Genomic DNA, 27,062 nt, shown 5'->3' with positions numbered 1-27,062 from the left:
TGCCCCACTTCCCAGAAGAGTCTTGAATGTGCTGTTCCTTTTACCGTTAATCTCCACAGCTCCTGCATGGTCTCAGATGTAGCCTGGACAGGAGGCCAGATAAAATAAAGTTCAATAAACGTATGAGAGAAGGATAAACCAGGTGGGCTCCCAAAAAAGAGCCGGCTGGAGGGGGAATGTCCAGTCTCAAGGACCACAATGAGAAGGATGTGGACACGGGGCAACCTCTGGAGAGGGGCCTAGAAACCAGGTCTCTTGGGTGAAACAGGAAAGGGTAGTTTAAAGAAAGGCATCATCCCCAAATCTGATAAACCAATACACTCTTATTTTTTAAAGTGTATTGGTTTATCTTTATTTGGCAGTCTTGGAACTCTTCCTTTTGTAGCTTTTCCCCTGGGCAGAGGGAGCTGACATGATCTGAGAAGTTCCAGGTCAGGCAGAGTAGTGAAGAGCCTGGAAAGAACTGAGGGGCAGGAACTGTCTTTTTCGCTTAAAGCAGGCACAAAATTGGCGTTCAGTAAGTGTCTGTGGCACCACCGAATCCTGGAGTCAGGCTTCCGCTGGCCTGAGCACAGGTTGCTCGCGACCTGGCTGACCTCCACTGGCCCCAGATCCCCAGATGCGAAATGCCCCGTGAGCCAGGGGAGCAGCCGCGCTCAGAGGTCCCTGCCCTGCGGCCCCGGCCCCGCCCTACTGAGGGTGCGCAGACGGCACCAGCCGTTTACGACGCGCCGGAAAGCAACGGCAACGGCGGCAGCCAGCACCAAGCGGAGCGGGCCACCATGGGGGTGAGGGGAGGCCACCCGCCGCGGGGACACGGAGGGGAGGTGGCGAGGGTCTGGGAGGCAACAGCTCGCGCCCGGAGGAGATGAAGCGAGTGGGTTCGCGCTGAAGGAGTAGGAGGCAGAAGGAGTGTCTCCCTGTCGCACCCACGGCTGCGAATGCGGGAGGGTCGGGCAGGGGTGGGGCTGCGCAGGCACGGCTGACGCAGTCGCTCTGGCCCTCCCCCTCAGAAAATCGCGCTGCAACTCAAAGCCACGCTGGAGAACATCACCAACCTCCGGCCCGTGGGCGAGGACTTCCGGTGGTACCTGAAGGTGCGGCCGGGGCGGGGCCCGGGGAGAGGCGGCCCGTCCCGATCTCAGTGCTGAACCGGAGCCCTCCGGCAGTATGAGAAAATATTTAACCAGGCACATTAAGTGTTCGGGGTGTTCCTAGTTAGAATTTTACGTTTGCTTTTTATTAAAGTGTATTGGTTTATCTCTAATTGGCAGTCTTAGAAAGCTTCATTTTGTAGTTCTTCCTGTGTTAAATATTTTGTGGTCTGTAAACGGACACTAAACGAAATGCTACTTGAAGGGACGTTGTGATTATTTAATAAGGTGAATAGTTCGCCTTTCGTTTATTGATTTGGTTTTCTTTATTGTGAAATAGTTTAATTTTGTGCGTAATCCACCCTTTCCCCTCCCACACTTGTAAAGCTGGTACCCGAGTGGCATGGTGTACAGAGGCCTCCCCTTCCCCAGCAGTTCGAGCCTCTTCACTCTTCCAGATCCCAGAGCTTCTGCTCTGTTTTCCTCCTGGTCAAAATCCCAGCATTCTTCTCTACCTCTCTAAAGCCCTGTTCTTCGGGAAGCTGCCTCCGGACTACTTTTATTTCCCAGAATTTTGAAGCCCGAATACCAGGGCTTACTTGGGAGAATCTGTTCTTTGGCTTGAAGAAGCAGAATCGAGTGAAGGAGACAGAAAAATAGAGTAACAATAGAGTGATAAATGCTTATACCAGTGACATACAGGGCCTGTGGGAACATAAAGCTAACCAAGCAGAGTGGGTCGGGGGCCTGCTGAGGCCATTTCTCTCTTTTTTTTTTTCCCTTAATTGACACATAAGAATTGTACATATTTATGGGGTATATAGTGATGTTCCGATAAATGTATAGTGATCAGATCAAGGTAGTTAGCATATTCATCTCAAACGTATCATTTCTTTGTGTTGAGAGCATTTAATATCCTAGCTATTTGAAACTATCTATTATTGTCAGCTATAGTCATCCTACAGTGCTATAGAACACTAGAACTTACTCCTCCCGTATAGCTGTAATTTTGTATCTTTTAACAAATCTCTCCGTATTCCCCCCTCCACACCCCAGTTGAAGCCATTTCTGCACCAGAGGTGCCTCGAATCCCCGGCCACACTGAGCACTTCATAGAGGAGGGTAGGCACGCCAGCGTAGGAAACAGCCTTACCTATCCTTTGCCCAGAAATAAGTCTAGTTTTGTCCTTGTTGGGGCTGGTCTTAGGGATGAAGTGAGATTGCCAACAAGAAGGTAGGTCATGAGCCTGTCCACCTCCCACTGTTCTTACCCTTTCCTTGGTGTCTGCCCAGCTGAGCCAGCTGCTTTACTAACATTCTTTTTCCTCCAAAGATGAAATGTGGCAACTGTGGTGAGATTTCGGACAAGTGGCAGTACATCCGGCTGATGGTAACTGTTTCCCCCCAACCCCCAACATAAACACTCACAAACACGCATACACTTCTGGTCAGGGATTTGGGGAAACTGGCCTTCATCTCTCCAGTTCTTTGCTTCCTGCTTTTTGTGGTTTGGGAGGGTAGGTGTCAGTGTGATCAGCACTGGATTCAGTAGGCATCTTTGAGGTATGAGGCAGAGTTCAAAATCAAGGGGAAGCCCTTTTTTTATTTTCCTCAGGAAGCCTTCCCAGGAGTCTTGTCCTAGTAAGTTACCCTTTCTGGGTCTTGGTCTCTTTAAGTGGACAATAAATGGTGGGCTTGATCTCCTCAGGACCGTACATCTAATTCATACGTGACTGAAAGTTCTGTTTGCTTTTTGCCAGGACAGTGTGGCACTGAAGGGGGGCCGTGGCAGTGCTTCCATGGTCCAGAAGTGCAAGCTGTGTGCAAGAGAAAATTCCATCGGTAGGTCAGGCTGTGCGTTCTGAGTTCCGCCAGGGTGGCCCACAGCTTCCTGGCACCAGGCTGAAAGTAGACTCATGTTACCTGAGGGTGGAGTCAGGCCTAAGATGCCGACACCTGTACAGCGCGATCTTTTTCAGGGCCACATGTGGGCACCTGGCTGGGGCCAGGGTATGGACTCAAGTCAACTTTGTGTTCTCTTTTCTGTTTCAGAGATTTTAAGCAGCACCATCAAGCCTTACAATGTAAGTTTGCTGCTGTAGTGGCAGGGATGGTGGGCTTAAATCCTAACTGGAGTTAGTAGGTCTGGGTTCTAGAGTCATGCCTGCATCAGAGTGACCTGCCATAGGACATTCACTCATGAACTTAGTTCTTCTTTGGCTCAGTCATTTATTCACTGTACACTGAGTGCTTGGTATATTGCCTCTTGCAGTGCTTTCTTATGAGGGCTGGGCTGTGGGAGCTCAGGGGACCTCTGACACAACCTAGCTGTTCAGTTTGCATCACTGAGAACACTTGCCTTGTCTTCATTTTAGGGGACTAGCAAGCTTTCTCTGAAACCATAGGTGGGGTAGTCCTTTGGTGCATCCCATCCTTTATAGCTGTTTACAAGTTAGCCCAAAGGTGAGGGAGGGAGTGTGTGCTGTGGATCTGTTTGTTTAAGAAAGCCAGTTATTTGTATTCACCTATTCCTTATTTGGTATTTATTTAAAGTATCTTGAGTTGTGCCAAATTCTTGGCTTTGTCCTGAAGTTAAAGAGAAATTAAATGAGGACTTGCCTTCAAGTACATAATAATCTAGTGGAAAATACAAAAAACAAGAATTGAACTAGGGCCCTAACAGAGAAGTGCCTTACCAGTGCCAGAGATGTGGTCAGTATGCAGGAAATTATTTTACAGTGAATGACAGGATGAGACTGAATGTAGGGCATGGCATTTGTGGTCCCTAAGCCCCTAGGTCAGGTAGGCATGAATTTCCTGGCCACCTACCCCCCAAGGGGTGCTCCCTCCACATACATAACGATTTCAAAGGCTGTAAGTCAGCCCTCTGCCCTTACTGCATGGCAGATGGTGAGCAAAAGGCTATGGCTAAGTGTACTGGGTCTGTTTAGATGATCTAGAGACTTTGGACCTTAACATTCTTGTTCATATTTTTGGTAATTTTATTTACTATTTATTGAGCACTGTGCTGGGCACTTTATATGCATTTCAAAATCTGACAATAAAATTGTAGAGGTTTCCTTGGCTCTATTTGACAGTTTAGGAATCTTGGGCCCAGAGGGGAAGAGAGGCAGAGCTTACCTTACATCCAGGCAGGTTGACCCCAGCATCCACACTCTTCTGCAACCTCCATGTCTACTGTCTACAGAAAGCTTCATAGGGAGCAGGTGCCCAAGGCAGGCTTCCTCTAAGAAGGGGATGAGTTCTTCCTGGGTCTCATGCTAGGCCTCCAGGGGCAGTAAGTGCCCATTTGGCAGGAAGGAGAGGGGCCATGGGGTCATCCTTAGAGCTCATTTGGGCCTACCTCCTCAACACACTTCCTTTCTAGGCTGAAGACAATGAGAACTTCAAGACAATAGTGGAGTTTGAGTGCCGGGGCCTTGAACCAGTTGATTTCCAGCCCCAGGTGTGTGTGTCTTTCTGGGGAGTCTTTGTCTTTGGGGAGGGGATGTATGAAGTGACAGCCAGAACTGTGCTACCTACAGAGACCATGGACTAGACATTCTCCTTTCTAGCGGTAGTAATAATTGTCCCTTATTAAGTGGCTGCTGTATGCTTGGGCACCCATGCCGTCATTTTTACATGTTACCACATTTAATCCTCATGGTAATCCTATGAATTTATTCATCCTGTTCTTCAGATGAGGAAGGAACTGAAGAGATTTTGCAACTTGCTCAGGGTCACACATTAAGCAATGGAGCTATAGTTTCAACCCAGATCTATCTGACTTGAGCTGGTGCTCATCCCCCTTTATTTGTGCATGTTTCACCTCACAACAAATCTGTGAGGTAGGCAGAAGAGCAAATACTTTATTCCCATTTTATAAATAACTAAGGTCCACCCTGGGAAATGACATGCCCAGGGGCCTTCAGGAAACCAGGGCTAGTGGAAGGGATTACGCTGCACCTGCTGCCTTCTGGTCCAGGGCTGTAATTCAGAGAAACCACCACTCTAGTTCTGAGGCAGCTGCCGGGTCCTGGAAGCTCAGCAGTTATTCCAAGACAGGTGCTCATATTGCATCTCTGTCCTCCATCCCAAAAGTGTGAGAAGAGCCAGCAGCCTGGCCGGCCCTCACTTATAGCCCAATGCCTCCTTTTGCCAAGACTAACTGGTACCTTCTTGTGCCCTGCAGGCTGGGTTTGCTGCTGAAGGTGTGGAGTCAGGGACAGCCTTCAGTGACATTAATCTGCAGGAGAAGGTATGAGACTTGGGGGCTTTGGGAGGTACTGTAGGGCACCTGGTGGGAATTATTTTTTTGGTGGACAAGGCTCATCAATGGAAAGCCAACTTTGTATTTTTGTGCCTTTTGTTAGTGATTTTGCTGTTGAAATGGCCACAGGTATAGTGCTAAAGTGCTTTCTAATGTTCCTACGTATGAGAAAGCTATGATGCCCCTTACAGAGAGAATACGTGTTAGATAAGCTTTATTCAGGCATAAGCTATAGTGCTGCTGGCTGTGAATTCATGAATCAACAATATATATTAAATAAGGTATCCTTAAACAGAAACACATAAACACATAAAGCTAGATTATTGATTGGTTGATGAAAATGTGACCAGAGGCTCATAGGAACCTAACCCTGTATTTCCCCGGTATTCATTCAGTATTCCCTAATTGAGTGTTTGTGGTGGCTTTATTGCACCTAACTACCATGAAGAACAAGAAATAGTCTATATTACTGGACGTATTACTACCCTGCAGATAGAAAAGCCTTGTGCTCAAGCCTTGAAGGAAGGACAAAAACTTCATTTGCTTAGCACCTAATAACAGCGGCTAGCATTTACTGAGCTCTTACATATGCCAGGCACTCACTATGATGAGTGCTTTTTATTTTATGTATTTTTTGAGATAGTCTCACTCTGTCGCCCAGGCTGGAGTGCAGTGGTGCAATGTCAGCTCACTGCAACCTCTGCCTCCTGGGCTCAAGTGATCCTCCTACCTCAGCCTCCCAAGTAGCTGGGATTACAGGCACCTGCCACCAATCCTGGCTATTTTTTGTATTTTTAGTAGAGATGGGGATTCACCTTGTTGGCCAGGATGGTCTCAGACCCCTGACCTCAAATGATCCACCTGCCTTGGCCTCCCAAAGTGCTGGGATTACAGGCATGAGCCACCACGTCCGGCTGCTGAATGTTTTTAAATATGTTACCTTATTTGATTCTTTCAACATTCAATATGAACTCCATTGTTGTCTTTTTTTTGTTTTTTTTTTTTTTTAAATAGAAGACAGGACTCGGAGAAGAGGCTCAGAGAAGTTAAGTGATTTGCCCAGTCATACAACTGAAAGAGCTAGAATTCAGGCCTGAGCTATCTGGCTCTGTTCAGGGTCATACATGTTCATGATTATTTGAGTCAGAGCCTGAACTGGGCCTTTGAAGTCTCAGTTTTCTGCTCTCCACACGGCTGCATTCTGCGTTGTGAGGCTAACAATGCCATTTTGTTTCCCAGGACTGGACTGACTATGATGAAAAGGCCCAGGAGTCTGTGGGAATCTATGAGGTCACCCACCAGTTTGTGAAGTGCTGATCCCTCTTCCTTCCCAGTTGCCCTTAAGAACTGAGAAAGGACAAAGTACTCTACGCAGCAGAGCCCACAGAGGCTGGTTCCTTTGATCCTTGTCTCCTGGTGGCTATACGAAACCTTCACAATCTGCATGCTGGACTTTATTACAGTTTCCCAAGCCCCATCAATAAAGCCCCTGTTCATGCTGCACTGGTGCATGAAGGTGAAGTAAAGAGGCAGCTACTCCCTCCACAAATAAGAAGTCATGCAGCAGCAGTTCACTCCTTAGGAAAATGAAGAGTATTTTTAAGGAGATGGTATCTCCCCAGTCAAGGGCAAGTTTACAGAGATGAAACCGCGATCCCACCATCACTCAATGAGCCAGAAGCCAATGGTGACGTACTGTTACCTGAACTTACTGAACTTGCTGTTGGAAAGATGTTTGTGAGGATTAGGAATTAGGTTAAAAGAAATTAAGAACCATCTTCAAGCAAAAATTAAACTTTATTTCTGCTTAAACAATAAATACACCTGAGTTAGTTTTCCAAACCTTTCCTCCTGATTAAATGCCCTTAAAACTGAAATCTCCTCTGATCTTCAGTTGTGATCTAGTCCCACGTGGAAATTACATGTTTAGCTTTAAAACCATGAGTTTAAAGCTCAAGCCTGTAGCTGGCTGCCTAGGCAGCTTATGATTAGTTTCACGGAACAGCACCCACTGGCTACACAGGCCCCAGTTTTTTTTTTCTTTTTTTTTTTTTTTGAGACAGTCTCTGTCGCCCAGGCCAGAGTGCAGTGGTGCGATCTCAGCTCACTGCAACCTCCACCTCCTGGGTTCAAGCAATTCTGCTTCAACCTCCCAAGTAGCTGGGATTACAGGCACATGCCACCACACCCAGCTAATTTTTGTATTTTTAGTAGAGACGAGGTTTCACCATGTTGGCCAGGTTGGTCTCAAACTCCTGACCTCAAGTGATCCACCCGCCTCAGCCTCCCGAAGGGCTGGGATTACAGGCATGAGCCACCATGCCCTGCCTCCCAGTTTTCATGATGAGGAAGTGATGGTAGCTTTTCATCTGCCCAGAAGTTAACTTTTGATGGATTTGCCTTCTAAGGTATCAAACATGTCTTCTAAGGCCTTCTCCACACATTGGAGAAACTCCCGGGCATTGCGGCCTGGGTAGGAAGAGACATTGCAGCCTATCCAGTTGTCATGAACAGCATACCCAACACCAAAGCCATCAGAGACCACAGGGGCAAAGCCCCCAAGGTTCACTGCTGGGCTGCTCAGCGTGCTCGTGGACAGGACATTGTGGTTTATCTGCCCGTATGCAGGGTCCAGGTAGAGCTCAGGCAAGATGATCCCTTTGGCTGCTGCCAGGTGCCGCAGAGCAAACAAGTGTCGGTCAAAGCCCTGGCCTGTGAGAAACAAAATGGGAAACCAGAGTCTCAGGATGGAAAAGGACCTCAGGAAAACCTCCCCACTCACCACATGGTAGGAATACCCCTCACAGCATCCTTGAGAGTGGGGGAAGGCTCTGTCTACCTCTATGCACACCACCAACTGACTAAACCTTCAGAGCAGCTCAAGCTAGAATATTTTACATTATTTAGAAAATATGTTATGTCATGTTATATTTAAAAATAGCTTGTCAACAGCTGAGCTAAAAATGAACCTAAAAGGAAAGCATAATTTTAAAGATTCGAAATCAGTTTAGTCAAAGAGTCAAGACAGTACAGGAAGAGAGCTATGGACTCAAAAACTACGATAAAACTAAAAGTCTGATTCAAGTGTAAAAGAGAAGATTGAGTCAGTGGAACAAAATGGAAAGTCTGTTTGACCAGGGTTTGAATCTCAGTCTTACTACTAACTTGCTGTGTAACAGGGGGCCAGTGGCTTGGTTTTCTCCCTATAAAATGGAGGAAGAGAAGACTAGAATGTCTTGGAGGTCCCTTTCACTTCCAGCACTTCATAGCCACATGAAAGGACAACTATGACCCTCCACGTCCTTTCCAGGTCTTGAATTTTATCAAAAAAAGGTAATGATGGATGACAATTGGGAAGAGCTTCTGAGATGACCTATTTACAGAGAGCAGACACATTACAACTGAGGTGAAGTTAGTGGGGCCGTAAGTTTAGAAATCCTAAATTTTCAAAAGTGAGTGATAACCAATGAGTAATAGAAAAAGGAGGCTGGGTGCAGTGGTGCACGCCTATAATCCCTAGTGCTTTGGGAGGCCGAGACAGGAGGATTGCTTGAGCCCAGGAGTTTGAGACCACCTTGGGCAATACAGTGGGACCTCATCTCTACAAAAAATTTTAAAAATTAGGCCCGGCATGGTGGCTTACGCCTATAATCCCAGCACTTTGAGAGGGTGAGGCGGGTAGATCATGAGGTCAGGAGTTTGAGACCAACCTGGCCAACATAGTGAAACCCCGTCTCTATTGAAAATATAAAAATTAGCTGGGCGTGGTGGCGTGAGCCTGTAGTCCCAGCTACTCAGGAGGCTGAGGCAGGAGAATTGCTTGAACCCAGGAGGCAGAGGTTGCAGTGAGCTGAGATTGTGCCACTGCACTCCAGCCTGGGCAACAGAGCAAGATTCCATCTCAAAAAAAAAAAAAAAGTAAAATATCAGCTGGGCATGGTGGTGCATGCCTATAGTCCCAGCTATTTGGGAGGCTGAGGAAGGAGGATTGTTTGAGCCAAGGAAGTTGAGGCTGCAGTGAGCCATGATTGCACCACTGCACTCCAGCCTGGGTGACAGAATGAGACCGTGTCTCCAAAAAAAAAAAAAAAAAAAAGAAAAGGCCGGGCACGGTGGCTCACACCTGTATTCCTAGCACTTTGGGAGGCCGAGGCAGGCGGATCACCTGAGGTCAGGAATTCAAGACCAGCCTGGCCAAAATGGCAAAACCCCTTCTTTACTAAAAATGCAAAAATTAGCCAGGCGTGCTGGTGGGTGCCTATTATCCCAGCTACTCGGGAGGCAGAGGCAGGAGAATCACTTGAACCTGGGGGCGGAGGTTGCAGTGAGCCGAGATCACGCCATTGCACTCCAGCCTGGACAAAGGAGGGAAACTCTGTCTCCAAAAAAGAAAAAAAAAGAAAGAATTAATGCGTCACAGCTGAAAGTGACCTTAAATGAGGACAAAGTCATGCATTTCCCCACCCCTGCTTAGGAGGCAAGAACATTCTGATCCCTAGTGGCTAGTGTGGCTGTTCAGACTGCTAGGGTAGAAAAGAAAAATTTGGGGAGTGGCGATGGATTAAACCTAGTGAAGGGGTAGAAATCAGATTTGGAGTAGAATGATTTAGGCTTGCTGACCCAAGCACTGAGGACAAGACCCAAGGGCATGCTCCTCACCCCTGCCTCACCCATTGCTGCTTCTTTGGTCAGCTGGCCATGGTACTTGGAGCACTCAACCATCATCCGCTGAAGCTCGCCAGCACTGTGCCTGGAGGGCTCCCTGACAAAGGCCTCAGAGCACCTCTTTGTATAGATGGAGGCCGGGCGGATGGTCTCAGTGCGGCCGTGCTTGAATGCGGCAGTGCTACAGGACTCGTAGGTGGCCACTGTCTGCCCGTACTGCCGCAGGAAGGCCATCTGGAATGCCAGCTGGGCAACTGCGTCAGGGCTCAGCTTTTGCTTCTTCAGGAATTCTTTGCCTCCTCTCTGAAATTGGACGCAGTCAATAGTGAGGGTTTTCATGGTGGCATCAAATTTTTCCTTAGCAGCTGTGATGCCAGTCTTTAAGGCATCAGTCAGCTTGAAGTTGAGTTTCTGCACGGTGACAGTCGAGTCAGTGGTAGCTGGCTGGCTCTGTGGAGTGACGGCAGGGGTCTGAGTGCTGTCTTTAAATACTTCATTAAAAAATCTGAGCACTGCCACACCATCACCCCAAGAATGCTCAAAGTGGACGGCAGCAGAGCCATCCTTGGTGATAATGAGGTTAAAGGATTTATCAAACCAGCGGTTTGTGCCATCCCCATGCAGCATATTGTGGGACAAGTGGACAAGGTCATTAATGGGGAAGTCATCTAGGCAGAGGCAGAACACTGCCGAGTCCACTTTCCTCAGGCTGTCCTCATTGCCACTACTTATCAGCTTCTGCCTGAGCTCTGCCCAGATGTCTCGGTTCTCACTGGTCAGGTATGCCAGAGGAAACTCGGGGGCGGGGCTGCTGTCTGAGAGAATGTACTTCAGATGCGCCTGGATTTCCGAGGGGCTCACAATGTTCCCATCTTGATCCAGGACATCAAAGATATAAAAATTTCCTTTCCTTAGGACCAGGAGGTGTCTGGCTTTGTCATCAGTGAAGAGTTCATCACGACTGGGTTTGGGTAAACGAGTTGAGTTGAAAAGCCGAAAATACTGGGACATATCCAGGGGATATGCATTGACCAGGTAGGCCCCATACCAGGACAGAGAGGAAGGCACAAAGCGTATGAGTCTCTTGAAGGTGTCAGTGTCGCTTTTTGCAGGGTTCAAGTGGAACACTTCTGGCTCCAGAAGGCCAGCCCGGAGTGTCTTCAGAAACCGGATGGCAGAAACAGTCATGTTGGTTGCCCGGGTGAGCTGGTCGTTATACTCAGATTTTGGGTCAGGATTGAAAGCCATAAATGGATTAAAGTTCAGAACAATGGAGTCTCGAGCAGATAGGTACATATCAAACCAGGGTCCTAAAAAATAAAAAGAAAAAATAACATAAAATGTTAATGCTGTCCCTAAAAATAAAATTTGAAGAAGAAAAAAAATTCAAGCATAGGTAAAGGAGATGGCATCAACCTCCAGAGAGAATTCCCTGAATGTTTTTGCTCTGCAATAATTCAAGACATATAAATGGGGTCATACAATGTATGGTGTTTTGCATCTAGCGTCTGTCACTTATAATAATGTTTTTGTTTTGTTTTTCTGGGACGGAGCCTCGCTCCTGTTGCCCAGGCTGGAGTACAGTGCCGCAATCTCGGCTCACTGCAACCTCTGCCTCCTGGATTGAAGTGATTCTCCTGCCTCAGCCTCCCGAATAGCTGGGATTACAGGCGCCCTCCGCCATGCCCAGCTAATTTTTGGATTTTTAGTAGAGACGGTTTCACCATGTTGGGCAGGCTGGTCTCAAACTCCTGACCTCAGGTGATCCACCTGCCTCGGCCTCCTAATAATGTTTTTAAGGTTCATCTATGTTGTAGCATATAAGTTCTTCATTTCTTCTTACCACTGAACAATGTTCCATTAATGGATACACTATATTTTGTTTATCCACTCATCAGGTAATAGACATTTGAACTGTTTCCGCTCTTTATTATGAATTATATTGCCTTTTTTTTTTTTTTAAAGACACACAGGATTTCTGTCATCCAGGCTGGATTGCAGTGGTGTGATCATGGCTCACTGCAGCCTTGAACCCTGGGCTCAAGCGATCCTCCCACCTCAGCCTCCCAAGTAGCTAGGACTACAGATGCACACCACCAGCCTGGCCAATTTTTTTTATTTTTTGTAGAGATGGGGTCTTACTATGTTGCTCAGGCTGGTTTCAAGCTCCTGGCCTCAAGTAATCCTCTCACCTCAGCCTCTTAAAGTGCTAGGATTACAGGTGTGAGCCACTGCGCCTAGCTATTAAGAATTATGTTGTTATGAACATTCTTATACATGTTTTTGTATGGACATAGCTAGGAATGCAACTGCTATCACATGGTAAGTCTCTGTTTAACCTCTGAGGAACTGCCAGGATGTTTTCCAAAGTGGCTGCCCCATTCCCACGAGCTGTCTACGAGCGTTCCAATTTTTCCACATCCTCAGCAGCACTTGTTATATGACTTGTTGTGTAGAGATATTCTGGTAGGTGTAAAGTAGTATAGCATTGCAGATTTGGTTTGCATTTTCCTAATGTTTATTACTTGCTTTTTCTTCCTCTTCTGTTTCCTTTCTTGGTTTAAAGGAATAAAATATGGTAACACTCCACTTGCATTCATGCTGGAACAGAATAGTTAATTCCCACCCCATCTCTTTAGGTTTCTCTTGCTTCATCTCCTTTCAGATACTTGATTGCCCCCCGATAAGGGGGGAACATCTTCCTTGTCCTTCTGTGTACAGTGTACATTTGTGCACTCCCTGTTTAGAAAGTACTCAAAAAGCTATTATAACTATCAGTGTGTGGATCACTCAGACTAGCCCTCTGAGTTCCTATAGATGTTTTACCTGTAAAAATTCCAGAAGCAATATTTTATCAGAAAATATGTCAGGGAAAGTTCCTGCTGGGATTAGTAAGCATGAATAAACTCTATAAATAAGGAATATCTTTCATTCGGGCAAATAATGTTCATATGTATAGCACTGGGAAAAGGATTAATAGATGCAGATTTGTCTATTACTCATTTGTTGGTCCATCCACTCATTCCATCCCTTGAGAATCAGTGCTGTGCCAGGCCTTGGTCCAGGGGATTTAGAGAGGAATAGGACATGGTCTCTGATTCTGAAAAACTCTGGTGAAGGAGGCAAATAATTAAAACATAATGCAACGCACTAAAATGGTGAGAGAAAAGTACTGGTGGATAAGATATATTTGATGAAAGAAGACATAAATTCATGCCTCTGACCCCCCCTTTAGCAAAAGAATTTCAAAGAGACATAAACCAGTCAGGCCAAGAGAATGGGAGATGAGAAAACAAATACTGGAAGCTGGAAAGCACTTATGCAACTGGTAATGACTAAAGCAGACTCGAGAAAGCCAATCCTAAATTGGCAGGAGGGAAAGCCAAGAAATCATACGATTTGCAAAGCAGAACCCCCAGAGGGCTCAGTAATTGGCAACCTAGATCCATCTGGTTGAAGAACTGTTCAATTATATCACCACTACCACAACCTGAGATTCCCTTCTCACTCCGGTAGAAGACTTAAGTTTTACTCTCTGGAGATAATAAAACTGGGGGCTGGGTGCAATGGCTCATGCTGGTAATCCCAGCAATTTGGGAGGGGGAGGTGGGTGTATCATGAGGTCAGGAGATCAAGACCATCCTGGCTAACATGGTGAAACACCGTCTCTGCTAAAAATACAAAAAATTAGCCAGGCGTGGTGGCACGTGCCTGTAGTCCCAGCTACTCGGAAGGCTGAGGCAGGAGAATCACTTGAACCCGGGAGGCTGAGGTTGCAGTGAGCCGAGATCGCACCACTGCACTCCAGCCTGGGTGACAGAGTGAGACTCTGTCTCAAAAAATAAATAAAACAAAACTGGGAGACTTGAATCACAGTTGAGATCTCAAACCTTCTTCCCTTACTTACCCTACCTTCTACAATAGCAACCTTTTGGCAGTTTACTGGAAAAGCCTCCCTAGGGAATCTAACCCAATTACACTACCATTAGGGGCAACCCAGGGAAGCAGTTTAGCTGGATCACTGTATTAGTCTGTTTTCACACTGCTATAAAGAACTACCTGAGACTGGATAATTTATAAAGAAGAGAAGCTTAACTGACTTAGTTCCACATGGCTGGGAAGGCCTTAGGAAACTTACAATCATGGCGGAAGGCAAAGGGGAAGCAAGGCACATCTTACACAGCAGCAGGAGAGAGAACAAGCGAGGAGTAGGAACTGCCAAACACTTTTAAACCATCAGATCTCATGAGAACTCACTATCACAAGAAAAGCATGGGGGAAACTACCCCATGATCCAATCACCTCCCACTAGGTCCCTCCCTTGACACTTGGGGATTATTACAATTCAGGATCAGATTTGGTTGGAGACACAGAGCCAAACCACATCATTCCGCCCTGGCCTCTCCCAAATCTCATGTACTTCTAACATTTCAAAACATAACCATGTCTTCCCAATAGTCCCCCAGAGTCTTAACTCATTCCAGCATTAACTCAAAATTACAAGTCCAAAGTCTCATCTGAGTCAAGGCAAGTTCCTTCTGCCTATGAGTCTGTAAAATCAAAAACAAGTTAGTTATTTTCAAGATACAATGGTGTTACAGGCATTGGGTAAATGCTCCCATTCCAAAAGGGAGAAATTGGCCAAAACACAGGGGCTACAGGCTCCATGCAAGCCTGAAATCCAGCAGGGCAGCCATCAAATCTTAAAGCTCCAAAATAATCTTTGGCTCCATGTCTCACATCGAGGGCATGCTGATGTAAGGGGTGGGCTCCCAAGGCCTTTGGTAGCCCTGCCCCTGTGGCTCTGCAGAGTACAGCCCCATGGTTGCTTTTACAGGCTGGCATTGAATGCCTGTGGCTTTTTCAGGCACATGGTGCAAACTGTCGGTGGATCTACGATTCTGGGGCTGAAGGGCAGTGGCCCTCTTCTCACAGTTCCACTAGGCTCCCCATTGGGAACTCTGTGTGGGGGCTCTAACCCCATATTTCCCATCTGCATTGCCCTAGTAGAGGATCTCCGTGAGGGCTTCACCCCTGCAGCAGACTTCTGCCTGGACACCCAGGTGTTTCCATATAGCCTCTGAAATCTAGGAGGAGGTTTTCTCTTTTTTTTTTTTTTTGAGATGAAGTCTTGCTCTGTCACCCAGACTGGAGTGCAGTGGTGCTATCTCGGCTCACTGCAAGCTACGCCTCCTGGGTTCACGCCATTCTCCTGCCTCAGCCTCCCCAGCAGCTGGGACACAGGTGCACGCCACCACACCCGGCTAATTTTTTTTGTATTTTTAGTAGAGACAGGGTTTCACCATGTTAGCCAGGATGTTCTCAATCTCCTTACCTCATGATCCACCAGCCTCAGCCTCCCAAAGTGCTGGGATTACAGGCGTGAGCCACCGTGCCCAGCCGGAGGAGGTTTTCAAACCTCAACTCTTGTTTTCTGCACACCTGCATACCCAACACCATGGGGAAGCCTCCAATGCTTGGGGCTTGCACCCTCTGAAGCAATGGCCAGAGCTGTGCCTTGGCCCCTTTTAGCCATGGCTGGAGCTGGAGTGCCTGGGACACAGGGCACCATGTCCCAAGGCTGCACAGAGCAGCAGGGCCCAGGAAACCATTTTTCCCTCTTAGGCCTCTGGGCCTATGCTGGGAGGGGCTACTGTAAAGATCTCTGAAATGCCCTCAAGACATTTTCCCCATTTTCTTGGCTATTAACATTTGGCTTCTCATTACTTATGCAAATTTCTGCAGCTTGTGGCTTGAATTTCTCCCCAGAAAATGGGTTTTTCTTTTCTACTGCATGGTCAGGCTGCAAATTTTCCAAACTTTTATGCTCTGCTTCCCTTTTAAACATAAGTTCCAATTTCAGATCATCTCTCTGTGAATGCATATGACCATATGCTTTCAGAAAAAGCCATCTTGATGCTTTGTTGCTTAGAAATTTCTTCTGTCAGACACTCTAAATCATCTCTCTCAAGTTCAAAGTTCTGCAGATTTCTAGGACAGGGACAAAATGCCGCCAGTCTCTCTGCTAAAGCATAGTAAAGAGTGACCTTTGCTCCAGTTCCCAATAAGTTCCTCATCTCCATCTGAGACCACCTCAGCCTGGACTTCATTGTCCATATCTCTATCCACATTTTGGTCAAAACCATTCAACTCTCTAAGAAGTTCTGTCTGACATCTTCCTGTCTTCTTCTGACCCCTCCAAACTGTTCCAACCTCTGCCTATTAACCAGTTCCAAAGTTGTTTCCACATTTTCAGGTATCTTTGTAGCAATGCCCTCCTGCTGGTACCAATTTTCTATATTAGTCCATTTTCACACTGCTATAAAGAACTACCTGAGACTGGGTAATTTATAAAGAAAAGAGGTCTAATTGACTCACAGTTCCTTGTGGCTGGGGAGGCCTTAGGAAACTTACAATCACAGCGCAAGGTGAAGGGGAAGCAAGGCACATCTTATGTGGCAGCAGGAGAGAAAGCGAACAAGTGGGGGAACTGCTGAACACTTTTTAACTATCAGAGCTCGTGAGAAACCACTCACTATCATGAGAACAGCATGGGGAAAACTGCCCCCATGATCCAATCACCTCCCTCCAGGTCTCTCCTTCAACACGTGGGGATTACAATTCAAGATGAGATTTGGGTGGGGACATAGAGCCAAACCGTATCAATCACATTAGAGCAAAGCCTGTAACTGACAAGCCTCACCCTCATCCACACAGCTTCCATGAGCTTTTTAATATCTCACTCATATCTAAGACAACACAGGATTATGAAGTATCTGAAGAAAGAAAAGGGCAAAGCAAACAGGAGAAAAGCAACTTGGAGGCAACAGACTATGAAGAGAGATCTTAAAAAAAATTATCAGAGATAAATTATTTTTAAAAAGAACACCATAAGAAGAAAAAAGAGCTTGTGGAAGTAAAAAATAGAAAAGCAGGAGTTTTAAAAACAGACAGGTTGAGAGATTCAAATTAAGTAAGTCTCCCAAGAAAATGGAACAAAAAGAGTAAGAGATGAAAAATGTGAGAGAAAAGAAAATTGGAGGATGAGACCCAGAAATTCTACACCTGAATAATAATAGAGTTCCACAGAGAAAAAAAATGGAGAGGAAGAAATCCAAAGAAATAAAACAAGAAAATATCCCAGACCTGAAGGATGAGATTCCAGATTCAAAGGACTCACAGAGTGGCCCAACACACACTAAAACACATTAGCTGAAATTTCAAAACACTGGGGACAAACAGAAAATTCTAAAAAGCTTCCAAAGGCAGAGAAAAGAAGTGGTCAAAAGATTAAGTCTCAGAACAACATTAGATTTACCAACAGCAACACTGGACGCTAAAAGACAATGGAGCAAAGGCTCCAAAATTCTGTGGGAAAATGATTTCAAACCCGGCCAAACAAATTATCAATGAAGTATAAGGGCCATTTTAAAATTTTTGCTTCCCATGTTCTGTTTCCAGATAGTAAAGGGAATATGTGCTCTGATTTAAAAAAGAAAAAAGCCAAGAAATAAGAAAATATGAAAGACAAGAAACATGAGTCCCAACATGAGAAAGAGATGACAGATGCCCCAGCTGATGGTGAAAGAGCACAGAAGAGCAGCTTCACAGTAGGCCAAGAGGTTCACAAATCCAGACTACAGCATGTCGCAAGTTCTGGAAGAAGTTTCGTCAAGAAGACCAAAATGGATAGAATGTCCAATCTGCTTTCATGTATTGAGAGGAGATTCAGACAGCTTGGGAAGAGTCTGGGGGTAAATTCGTAAGCACATAGAAAACTAAACAAGAGAAAGGATGGAAGAATTATTAACTTCAGAGAAAACAGAAAGTTTGTACTGGAAAGGAAAAACAATCCCAATATGCTACATGAGTCAGCTGACCCTAGTGTTTCTATGATCATAATAGCATAAAACTAGATACTGAGTTATCCAAAATTACAAATCCCTATGCTGTGAAAATGAGGGGATAGGAAGTACGTGTATACGCATCCCACATATGTGGTGGGATGTAAAATACTGCTGAATTCTAATCTTCTACAGTGAGATGTCAATAGCTAATGACTAAAGCGAAAAAATCAAGATGCAGTAATGTAAGTATCTAATTTAGAGACACGGGGGTAAATAACAAAAGATTTAGGAGCTGAAAGTGAGAAGTGGGAAATAAGGAGATGATAAGGAAGTTGCTCTTTTTCCTAACAAGCCTTATAGAACTATCTGATTCTTTAAACTATATGCATGTATAACCTTGGTAAATATATAAACTAAATTAAAAGAAGTGCTGTAGGAACAGAGGTGGAAGCAACCAACTCTGAATGGAGAGGAAAAAGGACTGAGAAAGTTTCACAGAAAACCATCCTCCTTGGATCTTAAAAGAAGAATTTGCCAGGCAAAAAAACGGTAGTGGGAACAGCATGGATAAAGGCACAGAAGAATGAAAGACTAATGGTTCAGGGAGCAATGAGGAGTTTAGCAGGAAGTATGTCAAGGTGGGTGGTGAGAGAAGAGGCTGGAGAGGACAGTTCTGTCTGACAGTGAAGGACCCAGAATGATACAGGACATAGGACTTAATCCTGCATCCTTTTCAGACAGGACCATTGATTAGGTTCTGCCTCAATCCCATCTACAGAGAAGGCTGGCCATCGTTCTTGAGCATGGGCTCCAGTCAACACCTCAGTAGAGAAGGAACACACTCAGCCTTAACATTTACCTCAGGAAGGGAGGATGAGACGTTACTTCATTTGCTGGTCTCACCAAAAATATCTCTGAGACCAAAACAGGAGAGAATATGCCTTACTTTTCATTATGGAGGGCTCTGGGAGAAATCAAACGCACAGCCCAGCCTACCTACCTGAAATGTAGCTTGTATGTTTATTCTGTTTGTCCTGAGCAACCAGCTGCTTGTGCAGTTCTTTTCCAATCCCATTTTCAAAACTCTTGCAAAATTGTTCTGTTTTCCTAAAACATTCAAGAAAAGACAAAATCAAACCATGGTAGGGAATACATGATTTTTAGGTTCATGGCGAGGAACTCATAATAGAGTTTTGGGTCCCCAACAGCATAGCCCTAAAACCTGGAATGAGATCAGAAAGTACCTCTAACCAGAACAGGAATCAATCTAAAATTGATAATCTAGACTACCTTCTTAAAATGAAGGATTAGGAAAATCAAACAACATCTCACAAAATAATCCATACCCTAGGAGGCAGTTTGGCATGGAGAAAAGGACACAAGCTCTGGAGTCAACAGAAGTTAAGTCTGAATCCTAGCTCTGTTGCTTTTCAAACTGTGTGATCTTGGATAAGTTACTTGATCTGAGTCTCAGTTTCTTGATGTGTAAAATGGATAATAATACCACTTTACAAGATTAAAAATATTTATAAAGCTAAGGATTTAGAATATCCTAAAACATAATACTCAATAACTGGTAGCTATTACCATATCAAGAGAAACTTTAAATGACTAATAACAAATATTTGAAAACAGAGGCCTAGATTATGGATAATTCATCTGTTTCTCCATCACTGTCCAGTGAAGAGTTCTGTGATTCCAACAACAATGCCAGTTACCTGTACAGAAAAATTTCCATTATGGAAAAAGAGTACTACACTAGGCTGTAAGAACTTAATGCAATCCACTTTTTGACAATATTTGATATTATTTTCCAATTCCATGCTGTATTTGCTTCCTAGGATTGCTATAACAAAACATCACAAACTGGGTGGCTTAAAACAACAGAAATTTATTCTCTCACAGTTCTGGAAGCTTTAAGGACAAAATCCAGGTGTCAGTAGGACTATATCTTCTCTGAAGACTGGGGAAGAATCTGTTGCATGGCTTTCTCTTAGATTCTGGTGTTGCCAGCAATCCCTGGCATGCCTTGGCTTGTTGACACATCACTCCAATCTCTGCCTGTGTCCTCACATGGCTGTCTCTGTGTCTTCTTACAAGGACACCAGTCATACTTAATTAAAGACCCACACTACTCCAGTAGGACCTCATCTTAACTAATTACATCTGCCACAACCCTAATTCCAAATAAGATCATATACTAAATTTCATGGAAAAGGGCAAAAATTTTGGAGGCATACTATCCAACTCAATAAACATGCTCACAACACAGACTTCTGGTCTGCCATATGGTCTCCTCAGTGGACCTCCCTTCCAAGGGTACATGCTCTCTATAAATGACCAGGACCAGTGAGCCTCCCAGGTACACCTGCTAAGGGAAAGTACACATTTGGCATTCTGGCTTATCAACTATCTCCTGTTGAGCCTGTTTAGAGGAACTCTCAGGGCTTGGTCAGTCCTTCATGAATGAAAATCTATTTCCTGAACTTGCAAATGTACAACTCGGTTCTGAGTTCCTGGAGACCCAGCCAAGTCACAGACATTCCCTGAAGCTTGGTCCACCACTACTTGCCAGCCTGTCTTGAACCACCCCAACTATGCTCACCCAGGGTTCTCAGTGTTTACCTGAACCGGCCATCATCCAAGAGAGGCTTCTGTGCACTGAGGTATCTCCTAATGGTGTCTTCAAGTTTGGGAATAGGCAGCCTGGGGAGAAAGCAGGGTCAGTGTAAGGCTGACGGTATGTGGAAGAGGTTAATTAGCTTTACAAGCTAATGAACTGATTACTAGATCATTAATTTCCTCCCCCAAAACCAATAATCGGAAGCGACTGACAAATCAGAATCAGTGGGTTTACTAATGCCAAGTATATCAATGGTAACTCTACTTTTAAGGAAAATAACAACTAAATCTTTAAGTAAAATACGAATATAATTATTTTAAATAATAATAATAGATTCAAAATGGGGAAGCAGAAGCTGCCCCAAGCATTCCTGTTTTCTGGTCACAATGGTAACACCTGTGCTAACACTGTATTGCCCTGATTTAATTCTACCCTTAGTTTGAACAACTGCATTTTTCCCCCCTAGGATAAAATGAAAAGGTTCTATTTTTTAAATTTTCTTCTGCATTTTACAACAGATAATTATATAAGAGTGAAACACAGATCTGTCCAAGGGCCAGCCATATATGGGGGCTACAGTCACTGAAAGGTAGCAATCGACCAGTAAGCCATGCCCAGACACCAGGAACACCATTAGGAAGAACCAAATAGTTCCTGTGCTTAAATAACAGGAACAGCAATTTGCCTACTTATCATTCTGTCTACTAGTGATTCCCAAAGATGGCTATGGTGATGAAGTTACTGGCTTATTGTGAAATGAGAACACATGGACAGTAAAATGAGGTGTATTTTCTCTTTCATTGGTTTTATTGAAGGAAATATCCCCTAATAGCAAAACAATCAGAGTTTGCTAGGTTGCCTCTACCAACTCAAAATTAACACTGATATGCAACATACTGAAATGTATCAGTCATTTAGGAAAACTGAAACATGATACATGAAGCAGTTTAAAAGCCTAATATAAGATATACTGTGGTTCATCAGTTTATTTTTAATGCATGTTTATCCATAATATGACAAAAATAAATCAATTATTTACTGCCATTATGGACTTAGACTGCACTAAGTACCCATTTACAACACTTTAACACCATAGATCCCCTTACATTCACTGACTTACTCAGAAAATTTCACCAATACGTCCAGTTACGAGTACACGGACGTGCCCTTCCACAATCAGTATTCCCACATCTCAATGCTGGATTACAACCCCCGGGAGCGCGCCCTCTATACCTGGAACAACGGCCACCAGGTGCTCTACAATGTCACCCTGTTTCACGTCATCAGCACCTCTGGGGACCCCTGAGCCAATGCTGTGGCTCAGGCTGCTGCCTGGGGGGCCTCCGGGGGCCCTTTTCATTTTGCCTGTGTCCCTCAAGGGTGATCTCTCTGTCTCTGTCACGTGCTTTCTCCCCGCCTTTTTGCTGGGCTTTTGTTCTCTGCCTGTGTATTTCTATTTTTTCAATTTCCCCTCTTCTCCTTTATTGATCTCTGCTTTTAATACACCACTTCTTTCTTTCTGCCTTTTTATGGATGTCTTTTTCTTTTTATGGCTCTGGTTCTCCAGTTCTTTCCCTGTCTCTTCCTCTCTCTCTCTCTCACTCTCTGTCCTTCCACCCCTCCCTCCTTGCTTCCCACCTATTCCTCATCCCTCACTCCCACCCCCACCCCCACCCCCAGGAGTTGAGTGCATGGATCTGTTTCTTTTTTTATTTACACTTTTTCTTTCCGGTTTGCCGGAATAAACAGGACCTTTGACATTTGAAAAAAAAAAAAAAATTCCAAATACTATCTCAGCTACGTCATAATTCCAGTTGCCTACATATGTTTAAGGTTTAGTTTTATTACAGTAGGGATATTCATGAAAGTTTACCTTCTTCCTTTTAAACAAAATTCTACATTAGAGACAATGGCAATTTGATTTTAAAAAGTCCTACTTAAGGCCGGGCGCGGTGGCTCACGCTTGTAATCCCAGCACTTTGGGAGGCCGAGGCGGGCAGATTGCTCGAGGTCAGGAGATCAAGACCACGATGAAACCCTGTCTCTACTAAAAATACAAAAAATTAGCTGGGCGTGGTGGCAGGCGCCTGTACTCCCAGCTACTCGGAGAGGCTGAGGCAGGAGAATGGCGTGAACCTGGGAAGCGGAGCTTGCAGTGAGCCGAGATTGTGCCACTGCACTCCAGCCTGGGCGACAGAACGAGACTCCGTCTCAAAAGAAAAAAAAAAAGTCCTACTTAAAAATTTCTGGAGTGAAGCTGGGCACGGTGGTTCATACCTGTAATCCCAGCACTTTGGGAGGCCAAGGCAGGCAGATTGCTCGAGTCCAGGAGTTCAAGACCAGCCTGGGCAACATGGCGAAACCCTGTCTCTACAAAAGATACAAAAAATCAGCCAGGCATGATGGTGCATGCCTGTGGTCCCAGCTACCTGGGAGGCCAAGGGCAGATCACTTGAGGTCAGGAGATTGAGACCGGCCTGGCCAACATGGTGAAACTCCATCTCTACTAAAAATACAAAAATTAGCCGGGCGTGGTGGCGCATGCTTGTAATCCCAGCTACTTGGGAGGCTGAGGCGGGAGGATCCTTTGAACCCGGGAGACAGAAGTTGCAGTGAGCCAACATAGGGCCACTGCACTCCAGCCTGGGCAACGGAGCGAGACTCTGTCTCAAAAAAAACAAAACTGTGGCTCAGTGAAGTGAACAGAATTGCTCAAAATTATAGCTAAAGACTTGCAGATCCAGAATCTGCAACTACATTCTACCAGACCTCAAAGTCAGGGCTTTTCACCAAGTGTGACATCAATGAGTGAGTGTGAAAGATTATACATTTTACCAGTCTAGAATCTAAGCGAGAGAAGGAATCTCATCTCTCATCTAACTCCCAATTTACAAATAAGGTAATGGAGGTCTGGGGGAGGTTGGTTGCTTAAGGTTATGCATAGGTGACTAGTGGTACTATTTGAACTGGAGTTTGAATTGGTACCTCCAGATTCCTACAGACTGTGCTATGGATGGGGTTGGAATAAATGATCTTGAATATTCTTTCCAGCTTTCCAATTCTAAAGTGCAGAAAATCTCTCTGATCTTAAACCTGGGTGGGGCCCAGGCCTGCCTGAAAGTCAGTGACCATCTGACTCTGAACTTGGCAAGTGAAGACAGGTTCTGTCAGTCCTCACCTTTCACCCATATACTGGCTCAGCTCATACACACAGGCTGACAGGATGGACGCATGTACCAGGCTTACTCCACAGGCACAAAGCCCCTTTTTCTTCCTCCCTCCTGCCACGTGTAGATAATCTCATTTTCATGTCTTAGATGTTTGCACAAAATGTAATTTCACAAGAATCACTCGATCCTCCTGAGATGGTGAGGGTAGGTAGTGACGACGTTGGGTTAAGTGGTCCCAGATGCAGAGAAAAACAACCCAGCAGCTCGGGTGAGGCCTGTGACACAATGTTTGTTCCACACATGGGGAAGAAGCCTGGCCTCTAGCTCTTGGAGTGTGGGGAATCCCTGAGGGCAGTTTGGTGAGAAATAAGGTGAGAAGGGTCTTTGAGACAAATTTTGAACTTGGCTCCAGGAACTGAGTTACTCACTCAGTAAGTTAGAAGTTAGTTTAGGTTTGGTTTAGAGGGTGAAAAAAATTTCTAATATTGAAGAAGGAGACCTGGCAACTCAGACGAAAGTGGAGTTCGAAGGCTGGGAGAACTGGAAGCCGGATTTAAGAAAGTACTGGGGCAGGGAAGGGGAAGAGGATTTACTAGGGCTATTTTCACAGGGGAAGTCGATTCTGAGTGAAGTGTTTCGAAGGCAGGGTAGCCCGTGGTGAGAAGAGAAATTTGGGTGGGCCCTTGATCTGAGTATGATGGAGTGTGGACGGGGTACTGAGGGTGGTGTCTAGAATTCTGTGAGGGTGAGCTGCACTTACAAGGGGTACTGTGGGTGAGGAAGGATATTTTAAGGGGAGGAACCTGTTGAGGAGGGCTTGGAGAGAGTGAAAGGCTTCCGGGTGAACACTGGACTTAGGAGATTGAAGATTTAAAAACATGGGGGAGGGTCAGTTGAGGACAAGGGTGAACACTTGAGGGCTGCGCTTGTGGGGGTTCATGGGGGGTGAAAGAACAGAGTACTGGAGAAATGGGAGGTGGGGCTGAGGGTCCTGAGTGACAGGGGTGAAGGCGGTGCTGGGAGAAGTTAAGGAATGGTAACCATGATGTATTAGGAATCAGCCTACCCATTTTCCGGGTAGGAATGTGAGACAGTCATTAAAGTACTTCAGGAGACACCATAGTCGAGGGGTTACAGCGGCGCTGGAAATATGCAGGTCTGGCATTTTTCAGGGAGAAGAGAAGGACTCAGGATATCTGGCTGGAAGTTAGTTTAAAGGAGAGGGAATCTGAGAAGCGTTCAAGATGGAGAATCTGAGATAGCATCGAGGGGTTCTGGAAGAGAATTTGAGGGTTCTGAGGTTCCTGTGCTAGAAGATTCTGAAAAGTCGTAAGACTTCCAGATTAGGGGATGTGGCAGCCTCCATGGTAGGGGCTTGGGGGCGGAAACGGGTTCACTAGAAGAGTCATGAGTGACTGCAGTCAGGTTGGGGCCGATCCTGGGATGGCAGCGGGCGGCGGGGACCCGGAGGCCGGGCTCACCTGGGCAGGCTGTCCTGGTAGTGCATGGTGGGCACGATGCTGCGCTGCAGGTACTGGCCGGGCCCGGAGCCGGCGCTCAGGGGCCGACTGGGGGCTCCCGGACCAACCGCGGGGCCCCGGGGCCAGGCGCGCAGCAGCAGGCGGGGCACCATCGTCCCGGGAGCCTGCGGCAGCGAGAACGCGGCAAGTGGGGAGTTCTGGAGTCTAAAGACAAGGCCGCCGCCGCCGCCGTTAGGGCCCAAGACACTGCGTCAGGACTCCGGGGGCACTTCTCCGCCCGCAGGCCACTTCCGGCCCCTGTAAGGCCTTCGGCTCCGCCCCAGACTGGCTCCTTCCGGACAGGGGCCGCCCACTGCCAGGCCCCGCCCACCACTAGGCCCCACCCGGAAGGGGGCCCCAGCCTCGGCGCTGCTGGTCTCCTTTGCCTTCCCTAGGAGGCGGGAAACCGAGCGCCGCAGCCGCTCCTTCCCCTTTTTTGGAGCAAGACAGAAACTGGAGCTGAAAAAAAAGGAAAAGCTAAGAAACGTGATTGAAATCTGGTAACCCAAAATTTGATCCAGTCTCCATCCTTGCGAGACTGTGGACTAAATTTTAAACCTCTATTTCCTCACCTAAGAAGTAGATAGATCGTAATGATTCAACGCACCTCCCAAAATTCTAGATATGAGGTAAAGATAACATGTTATGCACAGTGCATGGTGCTTAATAGGAAAGCAGTAAACGGTAACGGTTGTTACTGTTGTTAGTAATCCGTGCTGAAGGTCATTGACATAAAATGAACCTGAACGCTGCACAGCTACTGCCCTGCCAGCTCACCTGAGTGGATGGATATTAGAAAGGATTTGTGCAGGAGCTGGAAACCTGGAGTTTCCCGCTGGCCACCACTTCAGTGCAGAAAGCCCCTTCCGAGCGGAATCCCCTCTGCCTGAACATCCATTCTCAGCTTGGGCATTTCCAAAAACAGGAAGCTCACTGCTGAGAGGAAAGAAACCCTTGTCCTCCGGCTCTAGGAAGTCTTCCGTGTTCAGTCTATTGGAAGAGGCTTCCTGTCACCACAGACCACCTCCAAGATTCCTTCCAAGTCCTGACTCTAAGATTCCGCTACTTGAACATAGATCCATCATCCCTCATCCATCACAAAACAGCTGCAGAACAGCCCACCACGCCCCAATCCCTGATCTTAGAAGTAGCTGAAGGATTAAGTAGGCTCTACTCCCATTTTACAGAAGAAGACAGGGAGTTACCAAAAGACACACAATTATGCTGCCTGGCTTGAGGCACAACAGAATTCCATTTTGGGAACAGAACTGCCCTTTAGCCCTGTTGGGGGCAGCCAAGTACATTCTGTCTGTTCCATAATTGGCTAAGCAGAGCCAGAAGCTGGAGCACACCAGAAAGAGTACTGGATTGGGAGTCAGGAGACCTGACTTTTAGTTTCAGCTCTTTGTTATCTAGTTAGGTGACCTCGGATTGAACAGGAAGATCACTAACCAGCTCTGGCACTCATTCAGTGGTGATCACAAATGCTTAACCCATTTCCCGTTTAGAAAAAAACTGCAGCTTGCTGCCAGCACTTATTTCTTAGGGCAAATGGGAAATGGGTTAAGAGCTAAGCATGAAATTCAGAAACACTGAATATCGAGTCCTCCTCTCTTGAGGGGAGAAAAGGCCCAACTGGCCCAACTCCAAAACATCGGTGCCAGTTGCCTGTAGTGTATAAGGCCAGAGGGAGAATATAAAACTCTTTCTGGGCTGGGCGCGGTGGCTCACGCCTGTAATCCCAGCACTTTGGGAGGCAGAGGTGGGCGGATCACGAGGTCAGGAGATCGAGACCATCCTGGCTAACACAGTGAAACCCCGTCTCTACTAAAAATACAAAAAATTAGCCGGGCGTGGTGGCGGGCACCTGTAG

The 27,062-nt window shown here is 46.0% G+C and overlaps 2 protein-coding genes across 3 annotated transcripts; one reads left to right on the top strand and one right to left on the bottom strand.

Annotated features, from left to right (window-relative positions):
* The first annotated feature begins 725 nt into the window (after nucleotides 1-725).
* Nucleotides 726-7,237, top strand: CZIB (CXXC motif containing zinc binding protein). Of its 2 annotated transcripts, none has more exons than XM_003264408.4 (8): nucleotides 726-788; nucleotides 1,014-1,097; nucleotides 2,428-2,484; nucleotides 2,855-2,936; nucleotides 3,147-3,178; nucleotides 4,483-4,560; nucleotides 5,287-5,352; nucleotides 6,604-7,237. In XM_003264408.4, exons 1-8 carry the CDS (start codon nucleotides 783-785, stop codon nucleotides 6,679-6,681), a joined length of 483 nt encoding a protein of 160 aa, XP_003264456.2. In that variant the 5' UTR covers nucleotides 726-782; the 3' UTR covers nucleotides 6,682-7,237. The 2 variants fall into 2 exon arrangements, with proteins under 2 accessions (XP_003264456.2, XP_030674697.1); XM_030818837.1 differs by having other exon boundaries at nucleotides 741-788; nucleotides 1,014-1,382.
* On the bottom strand, nucleotides 7,143-26,019 carry CPT2 (carnitine palmitoyltransferase 2). The gene is made up of 5 exons (XM_003264406.2): nucleotides 25,151-26,019; nucleotides 20,502-20,582; nucleotides 18,877-18,983; nucleotides 10,035-11,339; nucleotides 7,143-8,076 (listed from the first exon to the last, which is right to left on the bottom strand). The coding sequence occupies exons 1-5, from the start codon at nucleotides 25,300-25,302 to the stop codon at nucleotides 7,745-7,747; spliced, it is 1,977 nt and encodes a 658-aa protein (XP_003264454.1). The 5' UTR covers nucleotides 25,303-26,019; the 3' UTR covers nucleotides 7,143-7,744.
* Nucleotides 26,020-27,062: the final 1,043 nt, after the last annotated feature.

This window comes from Nomascus leucogenys, chromosome 9 (genome assembly GCF_006542625.1).
Source record: "Nomascus leucogenys isolate Asia chromosome 9, Asia_NLE_v1, whole genome shotgun sequence".
Taxonomy (NCBI): domain Eukaryota; kingdom Metazoa; phylum Chordata; class Mammalia; order Primates; family Hylobatidae; genus Nomascus; species Nomascus leucogenys.
This window is presented reverse-complemented; position numbering and strand designations above follow the sequence as displayed.

What these genes read in the sequence shown, in the direction of transcription:
- CZIB (XM_003264408.4), top strand. An exon ending in GGCAGTACATCCGGCTGATG is followed by an intron (nt 2,485 to 2,854) that starts GTAACTGTTTCC and finishes GCTTTTTGCCAG; the next exon opens with GACAGTGTGGCACTGAAGGG. An exon ending in TGCAAGAGAAAATTCCATCG is followed by an intron (nt 2,937 to 3,146) that starts GTAGGTCAGGCT and finishes TTTCTGTTTCAG; the next exon opens with AGATTTTAAGCAGCACCATC.
- CPT2 (XM_003264406.2), bottom strand. Translation starts at nt 25,302, where the DNA reads ATGGTGCCCCGCCTGCTGCTGCGCGCCTGGCCCCGGGGCCCCGCGGTT. An exon ending in TACCAGGACAGCCTGCCCAG is followed by an intron (nt 20,583 to 25,150) that starts GTGAGCCCGGCC and finishes CTTTCTCCCCAG; the next exon opens with GCTGCCTATTCCCAAACTTG. An exon ending in ACATACAAGCTACATTTCAG is followed by an intron (nt 11,340 to 18,876) that starts GTAGGTAGGCTG and finishes TTTATTTTTTAG; the next exon opens with GACCCTGGTTTGATATGTAC.